Raw genomic sequence first — 17,421 nt, 5'->3', positions numbered from 1 at the left:
TGTCACTTCTTGGGGATCTTAACTACTTTTAAATGTGATCACTTGCTTTTTTTTTTACTAATATTGAACCAGAAGCTTCAAGCCCTGAGTTGGTGGGTGGAGCCAGTTGATCTCTGTTCCTCACCTATTTCATGCTGCTTGAAGGGGGCACATTCTTGGCTGAAGGGCTGGCGGTGGGAGCAAAGCAGAGAGGCAACCTGCAGAAGTCATTTGAGGCTAGCTGTACCCTGAAAGTCTTCAGAGCTGACAAGATAATCTCCTAGGAACTTCAAACAGGGGCTTATGATGAAATACTCAGAATGTGCCACTGTTCCAGTCCCCATTTATAGGGGAGCTTCTGTAGGCTCAGAAATGAGCACGTGTGCCTCCAGAAGAATTAGAGGAATTGGGACCTACCTGGGGGCTAGATGACTAAAGGGGTAAGGCCCAGACTCATCCCTGGCCCAGGTACCTACTAAATCCCTTTTTCTGCTGTGGGCCTGGCCTGACCTGGCTGAAAGGCTACACAGATTTGCAGGCTAGATTGACCATAAGGGAAACAACAGTGGGCCTAATGTCTGCAGTCTTGTTCCAGGTAGACATGGCCTTGATCTCAGCCTAATCCAGTTAATATGCCAAGCAGGAGGAGCACAGTGGAGGTGATGAGTCAGGAGGTTGGAGAACTGGGAGGGGCAGCGTTCCCAGGACTTGTATGTTTATCCAGCTCAGTAAGCGATTTCCCAACAGCCCTGGAAGATGGACTGGGTCATACTTGATGAAGGATCTGAATTGGTTTTGGTAATTGTAATTATAGAAGGCACTTGTTTTATGCCCAAAGATAATACAAACAAACAAAAACCAAACCCAAGTATATATTCTTCTACTAAAAGAATGTATTGTGATGCCTGTGAATAGGGGGCTAAGATTACCAGCCTGCATTCTCTCTCTCTCTCCCTCTTTTTTTTACTTGGTACTTAATAGAGAAGCTTTTTATTTAGGACTCCCTTGGTCTGCATTCATTGACTCCAGCATTTGTGGTCTAGTAATAAGTCCCAAGACCAGAGCACCCATTCATTACCTTGAGGTATAACACAGACCCAAGGAGCGCCAACCTGACTAATGTTAGGCTGCAAGCCAAGCGTGCCAAATCACACGTTCTCGGGGAGAGTCCAAAACAGGAGCTTTTCATAGTCTCAGGAGTGTCTAAACCTTCCTTTCTCTGGCTACCAGCTATGCTGAAAGAGTTAACCTGTATTTAAAAAAAGGGGGGGAGGGCAGGGAACACCTTTTAAAATGGGAAAAATGTCCACTTTCAACCAGCCCAGTGTCAAAAAAAAAACCTCAAAAAACCCAGTGGAGTGTGGTTTTGTAGGCAGATTAATTTAGCCAATTGGCCTGGGAAGTTTTTAAACCATCCCTTCGGGCTGTAGAAGAGTTAATGCATCAATCCCCAGTAATTAGTCACACCCAGGAGGATGTGGCCTGCTGTAATCAGGGAAAGGTAAACATTTTAAGCAGAAGCATCTCTGCCTGGAGTTGTTTACACAGTGGTCTATATAGATGCACTTTTAAACACTTAAAAGATGGGACTTAATATTGATGGCTTAGTGTTTAAATTAAAAAGAGGTTGTCTTTTGCTAGCCATCCAAAATAATGAACTTGGTCTCTACTACTTGATTATTTTACCATAAATGAGCTTTTCATGGCTCAGTGCCCGAGTCTGGCAGAGGCAGTGAGGGAACAGTGAGGTTGCTATGACAGTAATGAAGTTTCCCTTAGGGATTTTAAATTGGGGTTGTGCTGGCTCGTAGTGGTAAGGGAAGACTATATGATGAGAGAAGCAAAGTTAGTATACAACGATACACTCTGTTTTAGGATTCATGTTACATCTGTATTAGAATGGACCAGACAAAAGGGACACAAATATATTACGTTAGATTTCTTTCATCATTACACAAATGGGGTGGGCAGAGCCTTGAGCTTTCACATAGGATTGTTTTGTTTTTTAAAGAATTCCTTTTTTTTTTTTTAGAATTTATTTATTATTTATTTATATTTATTTATGGCTGCATTGGGTCTTCATTGCTGCTCACAGGCTTTCTCTAGTTGTGGCAAGTGGGGGCTACTCTTTGCGGTGCATGGGCTTCTCGTTGCGGTAGCTTCTCTTGTGGAGCATGGGCTCTAGGCTCAGTAGTTGTGGCGCACGGGGCTTAGTTGTTCCGTGGCATGTGGGATCTTCCCAGACCAGGGATCAAACCTGTGTCCCCTGCTTTGGCAAGTGGATTCTCAACCACTGCACCACCAGGGAAGTCCCTTCACATAGGTTTTGCTTTGCCTGGAATCCCCTTGCATGTCTATAGTCTGACTAGATTCTACTCATTTTCAGGTTCAAGGCCTCCTATAACCCTCAACACTGATAGACATCCCCCTCAGCCCCCCACTCCTGTTTACAGGCTATCGTGTGACTCCCCCTGCTTCATTGGAATTGCTAACTTAGGGTCTGCATCTGCCTTGCTCAGTCTCTAGGTCTCCAATGCCTAGCATAGGGCCCAGGACCTTCCAGGTGGAAGAGTGGATGGACAGATGGATGGGGACCAGAGAGCTTCAATATGTGATTTTGTAGAGACCATACTGAAACAACTAGGCCTTGTTTGTTAAAATGATTACTGGAATGTTTATATGTCTCACAAGTGTATTAAATATTAAAGATTTGTTTTTGTTAAGCCAGAACCCTCAAAAATTTCCTGTTAAACACTTTGAGTAGTGCTTAGGGTGGCAGATGTTGATGCTTGCTTATTCTTTGTTGAAGTGATTTGGCATAAAATTAAAGAGGCTAAAAAGGAAAACATTTTCTCTAGAAAAATAACAAAGTAAAAGAGATAACCTAATATTTAAATCAGCCAAAAGTCTTATTTTATCTTCCTGCTTTTCAGTACCATGATAATCTAAAGTTTATGACATAACTCTGGCATGCTATTATATATATCTTCTGAATCATTCCAGGAAAGTTATTGTACCTACATTGTGGTTTTTGTTTTGAGAGTATCATGTCATCATCTAGAGATGGTGTATATAAGGTAACCCCTCTGTAGGCCAAACTGATACTCTAGGCCTCTCTGGGCCTGCCAGAGAAGAGTCTTTATTATACCCTCAAGATACAAGAGTTCATTATTACTGGCTGAGGTTCATTTTACCAGCTTTCTTGTCTCTCTTTGGATAAAGATGGCTTCTGTTAGAAGTCAATGGGAACTCCCCACACACACACTGACACAGTCCTGGCCTGGCTCACTGCGTGTGTCTGGAGGCTGGAAAAGTGGCAGATGTATCCTTTCCTCATTTCAGTGACTTTCCTCATAGCACCGGTTCTTCCAGCATCCCCCAGGGAAACTGGAATAAAGGCTGTTTGCTCTTCGCATTTGACAAGACTCACCCCTTTTCTGTTGCCCTTCTATATAGTTCAGCCAATGCTACCCCTGAGTTTGAGGGTCGGGGAGGTGATGACCTTGGCATGGAGATTGGTAACACCCTCTACCGGATATTTAACAATAAGAGCAGCGTCGACTTGAAGTCCCTGTGCATTAGTCCTCGGGAGCACTGCTGGATTCTCTACGTGGATGTGCTGGTAGGTATCACATTGCTGTACTGGCCACACTCTACCTTTGTTGGAATCCAGTTGGCCTAATTTCCTCCCAGTGCTTTTTCTGTCTTCAATTGGATGCTTTCAGTTTCCAGGGTGAGGTTAGTTGGGAAAAGATTGGTCTCCTGAAATAATTTTTAAATTAAGTACAACATATGTGTAGTAGTGCACATATAATGCCATCCTACAGTAAAGTTACAAACAGTCATATCATGGTAGCACCTAAAATTATTCACAGAGGCTGTCAGGGAAGAAGAAAACAAGAGATGCTCTCTAGATGGTGCCGAACAGAGTTGATGGGAAGAATTTAGACAAGAAAGGTGATGGAAAGATGATAAGCTCTTTACATGCATTTTCATGTAACCCTTACAAATGTTTTGTGAGTGGGCATTTGTCTTCCCCATTAATAAGTGAGGGATCTAAGACACAGAGAGGTCAAGTAACTAGCCCAGGAGGTCTCAGCTTATGAATAGTGGTACTGGGCCTCAAAGCCAGGTCTATTTAATGCCAGAGCTGCCTCATGACCTCACCAAGCCATCCTCCCTTGAAAACACCCTGTAACCCAACTACTCTGAGTCTCTTGTTTCCCCAGTGAGGACCCTGAGGCCCTGCCTCCTCCCTCCTCCAGTGTCTGTGCCTGCAGGAATCTTTCTAGTCTAGCCCTCCATTTCGTTCCTGGTGCTTCCCTCCCAAATACGCATCTGCCCAGTTTTTGGCACTTGGCAGTAACTTCTCTTACAACTATAATTTTGCCAGTTGCTTGTTCATGTATAGGCTCTTGTTGGGCCTATTTTATTCCTTTTCATTTAATTTTATGAACCTTGAGATTCGTGGCTACATCTTCCACTGCATATTGAGGGCACAGGGCTAAGCCAGTGACCAAACAGGTTCTTTAATGAATCTGAAGATAAAGCCAATCTTGTGGACTGATAGTGAACTTCATGCAAGGAACAGCATGGCTGTCTGTAATTGTTGGCCCTGCATGAAATAGGCAGGGCTTTCTAGATACTTTTAAGTTAATTTGATAATGAATGGGCACAGCTAGCCAAAAGAGAGCAGTGCTTACCACTGTCCAGCAGGTTAGGGCTGTTCTGAACACTGATGTTAATGGGTAAAAATAATGAAATTACAAGTCCACTTGCTTTTTCTCATCTCTGATAAGCAGGATATAATTGTAGTTTGATTCCTACCAAGCAGGTCATTTTACTCGTCCTGGTTCTGAGGAGGTGGGAACTGGCAGCCTACAGTCATTACTGATAAGAGGCAGGCTTCATAGCTGTCCAGGGAGGTCCAGCCCTGCACACTTGTAGTTTGGTAGAAGGCTGGCCCAGTGCAGGGGCTCGATGCACTTTTGATTCAGGTAAGAAGCCTATTCTCTCAGTGCAGGCTCTTGCAAAACTGGTGAACATCATAGGGACATTATCTCAGCTTAGAACCACCATGCTTCTTCCATGAGCAGGGATATATGGTGAGCAGGAGTGTCTTGGGTGCATTGTGTTTTGGTCACCTGCAGGCCTTTCTTTTTCTTTTTCTTTTTTAATTTTTGGCTGCACCCCACAGCATGTGGGACCTTAGTTCCCTGACCAGGGATTGAACCCACGCTCCCTGCATTGGAAGGCAGAGTCTTAACCACTAGACTGCTAGGGAAGTCCTAGGCCTTTCTTTTTAAGACTTTTTGCATTTGGATTTCTTCTCTAATATTTTTTTAAAGGTTTTAGTTATTTTGGAAGATGTGAGCTTTTGAAATGTCATTTTCAGAAAAGTTTTTAATGAATAAGAAAAGCATTTAAAAATTATAAATAATATAATATATATATATTGAGATAGGTCACTTTTTGTCATTCACATAATTGCTTTCAGCCTTGGTGGAAATGCACTTCATGTATGTGAGGTAGGGGATAGGCTTTTGTTTGGGGAGTAAGTTTTTGTCCTACATCTAAAATTACATTGAATACATTGAGTCCATGTTTGAAGCAACATGGTGGAAATCTAGTCCTTTCACTGGGATTGCAAAACATGAATCTCCTGTGATTTATTTTTACCAACTGGTCTGGGTAGTCCTCAGGCAGAGCCCATTTTTCAAACAAATATTCCCTGGGCAACCTTCTATGCTTTCATACTTTTACTGCAGGCACAATTACTTGAAACCTATTATAGTCAGATGATCCACCTGTTTCCAGTATTGTTTTTTTCCCCAATTGCATTATTTTATGAGAGTGGAAATTTAACATCATGGAAACTTCATCTTTGCTCTTCATGGTTCTTTAATGGCATAGTTTTTACCCCCAGTGGGATAACTCTTGGACTTCATCACACTGACCGTATACAGGCGACCTTTGGTGGGGAGGTGGGTCACAAAGCTGTCTTGAGAGGGGCCCCAGGAGTGGTGATGAGACCCACAAGTGGTCTGCAGCACTGGGCGTGGGAGGGAAGGTGGAGTGGAGGAGACATCAAGCACCTGGCAGCGGCTGTGTGTGGTGCCAGGAGGTGCTGGACCCAGGTGTCCAAGAGGACAGTGAGGGGAAACCCAGGAGGAGCGGGATTTTTGTGGGGAGGCAGGTTTTCTACTTGGTCCGCTGTACTTCCTAGCAGTATGGTTTGGAGGTTTACCTTATGAAAAGAAGGCCCTCATCCTCAGAGGCTAACAGAATAAGTTGTGTTGTTCCCCTAAAAGAACCACTGTGTAATATTTGTGTATCTGATGGGAAGTGCATCTGTGACCAAGTGTGTCTTGCTTCCCCTTCCCCAGCTCTGCTGCTGCCCCGCCTCTGTTACAGGAGGGGTTTTCTCTCCCTCAAGGGTGGACACCTACGACCTCTCTGGGACCACAGTCCAGTCTCTGTGTAACACTAGCTGTCCAGCATCTCCCCGTTTCCTCCCATCTCGACTAGGCCTATTCAGACAGTCCAGTCAGGCTGCTTTGGGTCTCCACAGCCCCCAAGCCCCCACTCTCCCCGTGCTTCTTGGCTGTGCCACTGTGTTTAGCAGAAAGAGTCCAGCTAGCCTGGGCCTGCTTGGCAGCAAGAGAGGAAGGTAGGGTCTCTGAGCCCCTCTTATGTGCCAGAGATGTAAGGATGTGATCTCATTTAGTCCTCATGGCCACCGTATAGAGAAGCATGGCTTTGCTTCACTGAGGGGGAAACCGAAGCTCGGAGGATACGTGCCCAGCAAGCGGCAGAGAAGAACATTAGACGTATGCTGTCGGGCCTGGGTTCCCCATCATTTTGCACCCTGCAGAGGAGGGCAGGCTGCTTTGTGCCTGCCCTTCAGGGCCCCCTCAGGAGATACTTAGGGTTCAGCATTCTGCCCTCTTGATTTCATCTCTTGGTGATAGGCCAGAATGTTGAAAACCAAAGTTTTGTGTTTGGCCTTAACGGGATGTGGTGTAGGACAGTAGAAGGAGCACTGACTGGGCATCAGGCCGCTGTTCCCACCTGTCAGGGAAGGGTTGGCTGAGGTGCTCTCCAAGTCCTCTCCAGCTTGGAGGCCTCACAGCTGCTAGAGCAGGCGCCAGCATTTATCTAGCACTTCCTTTGCATAAAGCAGATGCTGTGGGCAGCAAAGTGTAAAACAGCAGTCTTCAGCCCTGGCTGATCATCAGGACCACCTAGAACCTGGAGTAAAATGCAGTTTCCAGGGCCTCACCCTGCATTTTTAATAAGCTCCCTAACCCCACACAGGCTTAGGAACCTGGGCTGTGAACAATGAAGACAGAGAACATGCGGGCGTACCCAGACAGTCTGAGGACAGCAATGGGAAGATGAAAGAACAAATTAGTATTTATTTTAAAATGCTTAGCTGATGCCTACTATGTGCCAGACGCACTTCTAAGGGCTTTACAGATTCTAAGTTGTTCAGCACATCTGGAAGATAGTGTGGCTTTCACCCTCCTTGAGGCCCAGAGAGCTTAAGTCCTACCCAGGGTCATTCAGTTACCCAGCAAAGACAGCAATCAAATCAGACTGTCTGGCTCAAGAGTCTAGCCGGAGCTGGGGGCCGTGCCGCAGTCTGTACTTGAACCAGAGTACAGGAGAACTAGTCCAGTTGCTAGACGAACAAGCTGCAGTTACGAAGCCAGTTGGTAATACAGGTTGGGGGATCATATTCTAATAAGCAGCAATTATACGCGGCTGTAGGAAAGATGGTATCTGTATAGAGGTTTGCCCAGAAAGCTTAAAGGTGGAGTTAGAGTTTGCACTGGGCGTGAATGAAGTGCATGAGATGTACCAGGTGTGATTGTTGATTCTTTGTAGAGTTTGGAAAGGCCTGGTATAGGGCCTGCCTGTCTTCCATAAATAATCATCAGGCTCCTCCTTCCCGGCAGCCCTTCTCCTAGGCTCCGAAGATAAAGGAATGAACAAAACCAACAGGGTCCAGCCTCAGGATTTGACAGTTCAGATGAAGAGGAGACAGTCTCTAAACAAACACACTTGGAAATACACAACTTTTCTTTCTACATGTGACTTCCTCTCCTCTCTTCCTGTTGGCTTTATACCATAACCTCAGGCCAAGGCTTCTTTAAAATAAGGAAGAAGGATGTGTTGCCTTCCACTTAATAATGTGCTGTAACCTTCCCTGTTGAATGAGCACACGAGTACATTCAACACTTTTGCTCATGGACGAAAACGCATGTGAAAGACCTTAGTTATTATTTTACTTAATGTAGAACATGCAGTATTAGGAGTTTGAGCATCAGGTGTACAGTGGTAATTACATGCAGTGGTACCTGCAGTAATCAGCATGACCCTGGTGGCAGCTGCAGCATCAATGGCCACCATTTTTTCCTTGTTTGGAGGCCGGGCATATGTTAGCACAGATGAGAGTAACGCTTGCCAAGTGCAACTGAGAGTTACCTGGGGCAAAATGCAGGTGATGAGTTCCTCCTCCAGTGCAGGCCTGACTGGCTGAGGAGCTGCACCGCACAACCAGGGCAGCAAGGCAGCGCTTGCAGTGAGGGTGAAGACCCCGTACGGGTCAGTGAGCCAGGAGAGCAGCCACGCAGTCTTGTCTTTATAAACACTTGGTCAGCACTTCTTAGGAACCAGTGTCCTTTAATTGAGATAATGCTTAAAGTAAGAAATGATGCTTGCTGCTTCTTCCTCCTCACTCCCTGTCTCTCTTAGCTGCTGGAATGTGGTGGAAATTTGTTTGATGCCATCTCCATTGCTGTAAAGGCTGCGCTCTTCAATACAAGGTAAGCCTTCCTGGAAACAGCCCTGTGGGCCCTCGGAGAACCTGAGCAGACACCTGTGATGGACCACTGAGAGCAGTGATACTGAAGCTCATAGGAGAAGATAATAAGGGGTTTCAGCGTTGAGAATGGTGATATTTAATTTTAAGCTTCAGAAAACAGATTTTATAAGTTATAACTAAATATATTTCTGTATTTATTTTTTAGATTATTATTTTCATACATGTACCATGTAGAAAAATATTAGAAAACTACAGAGCAGCGAAAAGAGTAGAAACCAGCAGTATGGTCAACTGTACTATGACTAGGTAAAGCTCCGTGGGGGCAGAGGTTTGGCCTGTTTTGTACTCTGCTGTCTCCCCAGTGCCGTGAACATCGCCTCACACACAGTAGGTGCTCACGTACTCCTTGACTGGACATATGAATGTTCTCAAAGCAGGGTAGCAGCCTGCTGTTTGGTTTAAGTTAGCAGCAGGAAATGATGCCACTGGGGTTCAGCTTCCCAGGTAGGCTTTGTAGCAAGGGGCATGGCACTAAACTTTCCTGGAGTTGACATTTTGATGACACAGCCTTTTCCCTCTCTATGCACAAGGTTTTTTGAGGAAAGTTTGCAGCATTTGAAAATAAATATGTGGATAAGGGTGTTCATTCCATGAGAGAGCTTATGTTATGTTAATGCGGGATCGTGGGGTACTTGAAAATGAGGATTAAGACTCCCAGGGAGGGCTTCCTAGGTGGCGCAGTGGTTGAGAATCCACCTGCCAATGCAGGGGACACGGGTTCCAGGAAGATCCACATGCCGCGGAGCAACTAAGTGCATGAGCCACAACTATTGAGCCCATGTGCTGCAACTACCGAAGCCCATGCTCCTAGAGCCTGTGCTCCGCAACAAGAGGAGCCATGGCAATGAGGAGCCCACGCACCGCAACAAAGAGTAGCCCCTACTCACTGCAACTAAAAAGAAAGCCCGTGCACAGCAAAAAAGACCCAACACAGCCAATAAAATACATACATACATACATACATACATAAATTTATTAAAAAAAAAAAAAAAGACTTCCAGGGATATAGCCTAAGGAATTAGCTGGATAAGTGAGCAAAGATATTATTTGAAGATGTTCATCACAGCTTCTTTGTGATGATAAGGTGGAAACAACCTGAATGTCCCAACGTAGGGGACTGAAATCTACACAGCAGCATATTTAGTATGTCTATAAGTATATATATCCCCAAATGGTCACTGTGGCTATTTTCCAGTGCTCAGATTATGGGCGATTTAAAGTTTATCTGTATTTTAGAGTTTTCCTGTGGTGAATTTAGACTACTTGCACAATTTAAAACAAAATAAACAAAACCAAAGTTGAATAAATGCAGGTCAGAAATTGCAGGATGGAGTATTTGCTGCGAATGAAAGTTATAGAGTCCCCTACCTCTAGCTGTGCCACTAAACTCCTGGCTGACACTAGTCGAGGGTGGGCCTGGCATTTGGGGCCACTATGAGGGCTCGAGTACCAGATGCCATCAACAGCAGCCTGGGCTTGGGCTCTGTTGGAGAAGAAAGGAAGTTGAAGGAAGTTGCCATCTGTTGTACCTCAAGCCTCAGAAATTACTCCCTGTCTGCCAGCTGGTTTCCATGGGCACCAGGGCAAAAAGAGAGAGTAGAAACAGATGAGGCTGTTTGGCTGTGGGGGAGGTGTTGGGCAAACTGTACATCAGGATGGTAAACCCAGCTGCTCAGGTTGGAGAGGACACCTGTCATGGGCATAACTGTAAGTCTCGTTCCCAGAGCAAGAACAGCCCTGCAGGCAGCAAGGGATAGGGACTCTGCAAGACATTGGGTCCCCATGGCGCGTGGAGAGATCTTTTGTACAGTCAGGGCCCTTTAGAAGGGTAGAGGCCATTCTCTCGACAGCATCCTCTAGCCCTTCTGCCGAACCATGTTGTGGCAAGAGGGTTGGGAAGGGGTGTGTGTGTGTGTACACGCTTATTTTTTACTATACCAAAATTCAAAGTTCAAACTGGTCACCTGATTTCTTCAAATAGGATATTACTTAATACTTACACCTGAGGGCCCCTAACATGGAGACTTCATCCAGGGCAGACCCTAGCAGGACCCCTTGATCCCTGTGGACATTCTCTGGCTGAAACTCCTGCTCTGGACAGGTAGCGGGGCTGAATCATAAGGGGCTTTTGTTAGAGGCACAGGGAAAAGCACCAACACTGTTTCTATAACAGTAGCTGCATGGACCACCTCTTCCTTCCTGGCTCCACCCTGCACTGGAATGAACTGACTTTATGGCTTAAGTATATTTTCAGCACCCAGCTCAAGAAACAGAACACTGCCAGCTCCCCAGAAGCCCTTCCTCCCCATACGCCCATGCAGTTGCCACACCCACTGAGAATAACCACAGTCCTGAAACAATAGGTTGGTTTGTGCTTGATATAAATGGAATCATGCAGTGTTTTCTCCTTCATGTCTGCCTCATTCACTGAGCATTATGTTTTCAGACATCTGCATTGTGGCCTGTAGCCATACTTTGCTTTTTGCGGGAAGGTGTTCCACTGCATGAATATGCCACAGTTTATCCATTCTTCTGTTGATGGGCATCTGAGTAGCTTCCACTTTTGAGCTATTGCAAATAGTATTAGTAGATACTGCAAAACAGTTTTCTAAAGTGCTTTAACCAAATGATACTCCCATTAGTAGTGAATAGAGTCTGAGTTGCTCCACATCTTTGCCAGCCCTTGGATTTTTTTTTTTGTCTTTTTAATATTAGCCATTCTGGTGGGTATGTCTTGGTATCACATTTTAGTTTTACTTTGTACTTCCCTGATGAATATTTAAGTGAGCATCTCTCTGTGTTTATTGGCTATGTGAATAGCCTCTTTTATGAAGTTCCTTTGAAGTCTTTTGCCCATTTTTCTGTTGGGTTGTCTGTCTTTGTCTTATGTTTGTTAGGAATTCTTTATGTAATATGTCAGTTTATCCACACAGAGAGAGAAATATTTTCTCCACTCCGGATTATCTTTTAGTTTCCTAATAATGCCTTTTGACAAATATAAGTTCATAATCTTAGTATATGTTATATTATACACACACACAGAGCTATACCTTGTTTTACTGTACTTCACTTTATTGTGCTTAGCAGATACTGCATTTTTTACAGATTGAAGGTTTGTGACAACACTGCATTGAGCAAGTCTACCAGTGCCATTTTCCTAACAGCATTTTCTCACTTCAGGTCTGCATCACATTTTGAGAATTCTCGCAATATTTCAGACTTTTTCATTATTCATATATTTGTTATGGTGATCTGCGATCAGTAATCTTTGATATTACTATCACAAAAAGATTCTGACTTGCAGAAGGCTCAGATGATGGTTAGCATATTTTAGTAATAGAGTCTTTTTAAAATTTTTTTGTTTGTTTTGGTTTTGGTTTTAGATATAATGCTATTGAATACTTAGTAGACTGCACTATAGTGTAAATATAACTTTATATGCACCAGGAAACCAAAAAATTCCTGTGACTCACTTTATTGCAGCAGTCTGGAACCAAACCTACAGTATCTCCAAGATGTGCCTCTGTGTGTTATAATATAATTGAATCTGTTATTTTTTTTCCCTTTACAGTGAGTACTTTGTGTCCTGTTCAATAAATCTTTGTCTGTTCCAAGGTCATGAGGATGTTCTTAATTTTTCTTATAAAAGCTTTATTATTCTTTCTTTCACCTTTACACCTGCAGTCCATTTAATATGTGTATGGTGAGAGGCAGGGATCACGATTCATTTTCGGATATCTAGTTGACTAAGCATCATTTTACATTTTATTTAATTTATTTTTTACTGAAGTATCACTCATTTACAATATTATACTAGTTTCAGGTATACAACATAGTGATTCAGTATTTTTATATATTATACTCCATTAAAGTTATTATAAAATATTGGCTCTATTTCCTGTGCTGTACAATATATCCTTGTAGCTTATTTATTTCATTCACAGTAGTTTGTGCCTCTTAATCCCCTACCTCTTTCTGGCCTCTCTCCCTTTCCCTCTCACCAGCATCATTTTTTTCCCTAGCCATGCGGCATGTGGGATCTTAGTACCCCGAACAGGGGTTGAACCCAGGCCCTGTGCAGTGGTAGCGCGGAGTCTTACCCACTGGACAACCAGGGAAGTCCCTCCCTAGCATCGTTTTTCAAAAGACCTCCTTTCCTCACTGCACTCAGTGTCACCTGTACACTTTTGGCAGGGCTGATAGGGAGCTCAGGCATAGTATGACTTTATCTTGTGAGGCATAGGGATTCCAGCTCAAGGAAAATAAGTTATCATCCTTCCTTTCAGTAAGTGGGAATTTCCATTGTGCTTCTGCTTCTAGGATACCAAGAGTTCGTGTTCTGGAAGATGAAGAGGGCTCAAAGGACATTGAATTGTCTGACGACCCCTATGACTGCATCCAGCTAAGTGTGGAGAATGTCCCCTGTATCATCACCCTGTGCAAAGTATGAGGTTATACCTCATGGTTTTTGCCTTCCCTGTGGAGCTCCTTCAACCCCAACCTGTTAAAGTTACCTAATAGGTTGAGAAGTTATAGTTTCACAACCCATATAGAAGTAGTTTTAACCCAAATCCAATAATTTTGTTATATTAGAGGCCACTACCACGAGCAGCTCTTTCTTTTCTTTTTAACTGGAAGATATGGCTCTGGTCCCAGGAGCACATGAGTGGATTCATAGAACTGTAGCCAGAGTTTGCTAAGCTCCTTCTACCTACCAGGCATTTCACCAAAACACCCTGAATGTATATTTCCTTTAATTCTCTCAACTCTGTGGTGTCTAGGCTACTTGAGTAGTAAAAGGGTAGTTGAAAGGCAGACATTGTCGCCTGTGGACCCTAATGTCCACATCTGTGAAATGACAGCGTTGGAGCAGGGCCTGGGTGTCTAACACATCAAGTGTGGTTTTTACGTTAGCACTGAGGCCTGTGGAGCATAACACCTGGCGGACGCTGATGTGTCACCGGCACTGCCCAAGGCTGTGCAGAGAGGCCTGTCTTGGCTGAGATTGTTGCTGACTCCACATGGGATTTGTTATATAAAAATCAGATTGAACAGGTTAGATTTAATTCCACCAGAATCGCATCACCCAGGCTGTGGTGAAGCATTCGGACGACCAGAGCCCCCTGCCCTTGGCTCATTCTGGAGCAGGTCCCTTAGAGTGGGCCCTCTTGATCCATCTTTGTCATCCGTGAAACATCCAGGGCACCCCTGTTGGAAACCCCTGGTTGGCCTCTGACTTGGAAGGTCTCTGAATTATAATTCCAACCACCCTTCCCCCACCCCATATTTCCATTTCATGCTTCTGTTACAATGCTTACACAGCGGCCTGTGATATAATGATCAAGTGGTACTTCAAATATTTTCCGTATGAGCAGTATCTAAGATAGGACCTAAATGGGAGAGGCAGGTTCTTTGCGGGTGTAGATATTCCCTCCACAAGGCTCTTAAAAGTGGGGATCTGGGATGTGCGTTGCCCCCACGCATGGACTGCTGCCCTGACTTTGCAGATTGGCTATCGGCACGTGGTAGATGCTACTCTTCAGGAGGAAGCCTGCTCCTTGGCCAGCTTGCTGGTGTCCGTGACCAGCAAGGGAGTCGTGACGTACGTGAGGAAAGTGGGAAAGGGCAGCCTGGATCCAGAGAGCATCTTCGAGATGATGGAGGTGAGACGGGTCCTGAGGCAGGTCCTGGGACCTGGCTAGGAGTGCTTGCTGTCTCCTGCCCCCTTGGTCACACTATGGGAATTCTCCCCATCTACCCTGGGCGTGGGGCTTGGAAAGCAGCAGGTGTGAGCCGGAGGTCGCTGAGCTAGCTGAGGTGGTGGCAGTGGGGGCTCTAGACTAGAAAGTAGCGACCTACCTGCCCGTAAGAGTCTCTTACCCTCTCCCATCCCCAGTTCCACGTTTCTGAATGAGAATATTGGATTGATACTGTGAAGAGCCACTTGTAACTCCAGAATCCCAAGCTTCTGTGATTTAATGAGGGAATTAAAATCCTGGCTTACTGCTTCCTGTCCCTTGAAGGGGGTGAACAGAGGTAGAGCCAGGGGCTGAAGGATGGCTGTTTCCCCATGCTTCGTGGGTCTGCAAGTGTTTAAATGCAGATGAATAGGAATGGTGGGAAATCTTCCCAACTGCCTCCGGGAGGATTGCCCTCTTGAAGTCTCCTCAGGCCTGGCAGAACTACTAGGGCACTTTCCAGCTGCTCTGTACGGATTGGTTGACACGTCTGTCCCCCTCACTAGCCTGGAAGCCCCTCTGTGACAGGAACCAGGTCCTGCTGACCTGTGTCTTTCCAGACCTTCCTTCCCCCATGTCCACCTTGACTTTCCAAAAGTCTTTGAGGACTTTGAGGAAGACAGGCTGACTGAATTGCCAGGAACGAAGTTAGCTAGCCCCGGGTTTTTTGCTGTAGGTAACCACTGCCTCACAACACATGCCCAGAGGTCATTGCCATCTACACTTTTCCTTCATTTCTAGAAAAAGTGACTTCTCACTGAAGACTGTAAGCACTTAATGTCTGTTTTTCTTTCTGTCATCTTACTTGCAAGCAAAATGGGCCTTGTATATAGTGTTGAGGGCCCAAGCCTGAGCTCGGAAGACAGATTGCTCAGGCTTCAAATGCGAGCTCCAGGCCGCAGTTCCCTCATCAGCAAATGGGGATAACAGCAGTAGTAGTGCCTGCTGCTGCGGGTGTTGTGAGGGGTAAGTGGACTGGGTGGAAGGGAAGCACGTGTCGGAGCGCCTGACACGTCGTCAGTTCACAGTGAGTGTCAGCTCATACCCTGTGCCCCACTGAGCACCCTGAGTTCAGGCGTCTCCAACTGTGCATGGCAACGGGGGTTCTTCTTAAACAAAAACTCTTAAAAAGCTTTATAATAAGTTCTACCAAAGCCCTCTCTAGATGAGCGCCTCTCAAATCTTGTGGGGTTTTTTCTTTTTAATTAATTAATTAATTAATTTTTATTTTTGGCTGCTTTGGGTCTTCATTGCTGCGCACAGGCTTTTCTCTAGTTGTGGCGAGCAGGAGCTACTCTTCGTTGCAGTGTGTGGACTTCTCAGTGCAGTGGCTTCTCGTTGCAGAGCGTGGGTTGTAGGCATGCAGGCTTCAGTAGTTGTGGCACATGGGCTCAGTAGCTGTGGCACACGGGCTTAGTTGCTCCATGGCATATGGAATCTCCCCAGACCAGGGACTGAACCCATGTCCCCTGCATTGGCAGGCAGATTCTTAACCACTGCACCACCTGGGAAGTCCTCAAATCTTGTTTTAGAAGGAACTCCCCCCTTATCCCTCCCAGGAGAGTTTGGTGAGAATTCCAGTATCTAAACAACAACAAAAACAATAAATAATAGCTAACGTTTATTGTGCGCTTACTACGTGTCAGACCCAGTTTTTAGTGCATTGTTGACAACATAGTTGGAGAGATAAGACAGCCTCTCTTGAAAAGTTAAATAAAAATAAAGGCTGCATATATTTAAATGTCAAAAAAATAATAATATCATGTCATTTACTCCTCAAGAACCCTGTGAGGTAACTACTATTATTACCCTTATTTTTATGGACAAGGAATTGAGGCACGTAGAGGATAAGGAACTTGCCTGTGGGCCTCCGAGCTCGTAAATGCGGGAGCTAGGATTCAAACCCAGACTGTGTGCCTCCAGTCAGGAGCTGTTTTAGCCTTATTATCCAGGTGGGCTCTGGCCGCCGTAGACGGATGGGAGAACCAGAGCGCTGTCCAGTGAGCTGAGCCTCCTCCTCCCCTGGGGCTTGGGAAAGAGGTCTGCGGACCCTGCTCCGAGGGACTGTGGCCCTGAGGCCCGGTCTCACCATTTGTCTCGCACAGGGAGGCAGCAGTCCAGAGGTGCCACTCCTGCTAAAGCTTAGAAACGCAGGGTGTAGTGCAGCTGCCGCCCCCAGCCTCTGCATTCTCTCCTGCAAGTCCAGGTTCAGACCTCTCAAGTCCTGGTGTCCCATCTGTCTCATCTCCTTTTCTCCTCTGCCTGCCTTCATTCATGTGAATAATCAGTTCCCCTACTCCATCAACTTGGATATGTCTTCTTTTTCTAATGTTACGATACAAATCTTTCCAAAGTAACTTTGGACCTTAACCCTGATTTCGCATTTCATAGAATGGATCACTTCCCAGCCTTTAGACTGAGATTTTCTCTTCATATGAGTTTTCAGTAATACTTGGAGTCTCATCCATTGTTATAGTCAGGGGTCAGGGAGAAGGCACACAGCCCTGGGGAGACTCCACCTATGACTAGGAGGATTGGGGTGGGGGGTCAAGTCCTGGGTGTCTTTCTCCCTGACATTCAGAATGGGATCAGAGGCACAAGTGAACTAAAACTGCTGTGGGAACGTGGAAGGCTTGATGATGAAGAGACTTGTAGTTGGTTCATTGTATTCTTCAAATGATTCATGAGAAAAACGGTTGCATAAAGATTTTTGTTGTATAGTGAGGTTTTTTGCCGGGGCCCCCTTCTGTCTGCTGTGTAGGGGCTAATTAGGAAATCTGTGGGTTGTCTGACCTCTTGATGTGTCTTGATTCC

At 45.2% G+C, this 17,421-nt stretch overlaps 1 protein-coding gene across 1 annotated transcript in view; it reads left to right on the top strand.

The window, feature by feature from the left end:
• The window catches only part of EXOSC7 (exosome component 7), a 29,816-nt gene that overhangs the window by 11,597 nt on the left and 798 nt on the right, over nt 1–17,421 (top strand). Inside the window, exons 4-7 of the mRNA XM_057705507.1 lie at nt 3,436–3,601; nt 8,740–8,810; nt 13,190–13,313; nt 14,377–14,532. Of these exons, the coding sequence (XP_057561490.1) occupies nt 3,436–3,601; nt 8,740–8,810; nt 13,190–13,313; nt 14,377–14,532 (517 nt within the window). The remainder of the gene's footprint in view (nt 1–3,435; nt 3,602–8,739; nt 8,811–13,189; nt 13,314–14,376; nt 14,533–17,421) is intronic.

The sequence above is a fragment of the Hippopotamus amphibius genome, chromosome 13, assembly GCF_030028045.1.
Source record: "Hippopotamus amphibius kiboko isolate mHipAmp2 chromosome 13, mHipAmp2.hap2, whole genome shotgun sequence".
In the NCBI taxonomy this organism is placed as follows: domain Eukaryota; kingdom Metazoa; phylum Chordata; class Mammalia; order Artiodactyla; family Hippopotamidae; genus Hippopotamus; species Hippopotamus amphibius.
This window is presented reverse-complemented; position numbering and strand designations above follow the sequence as displayed.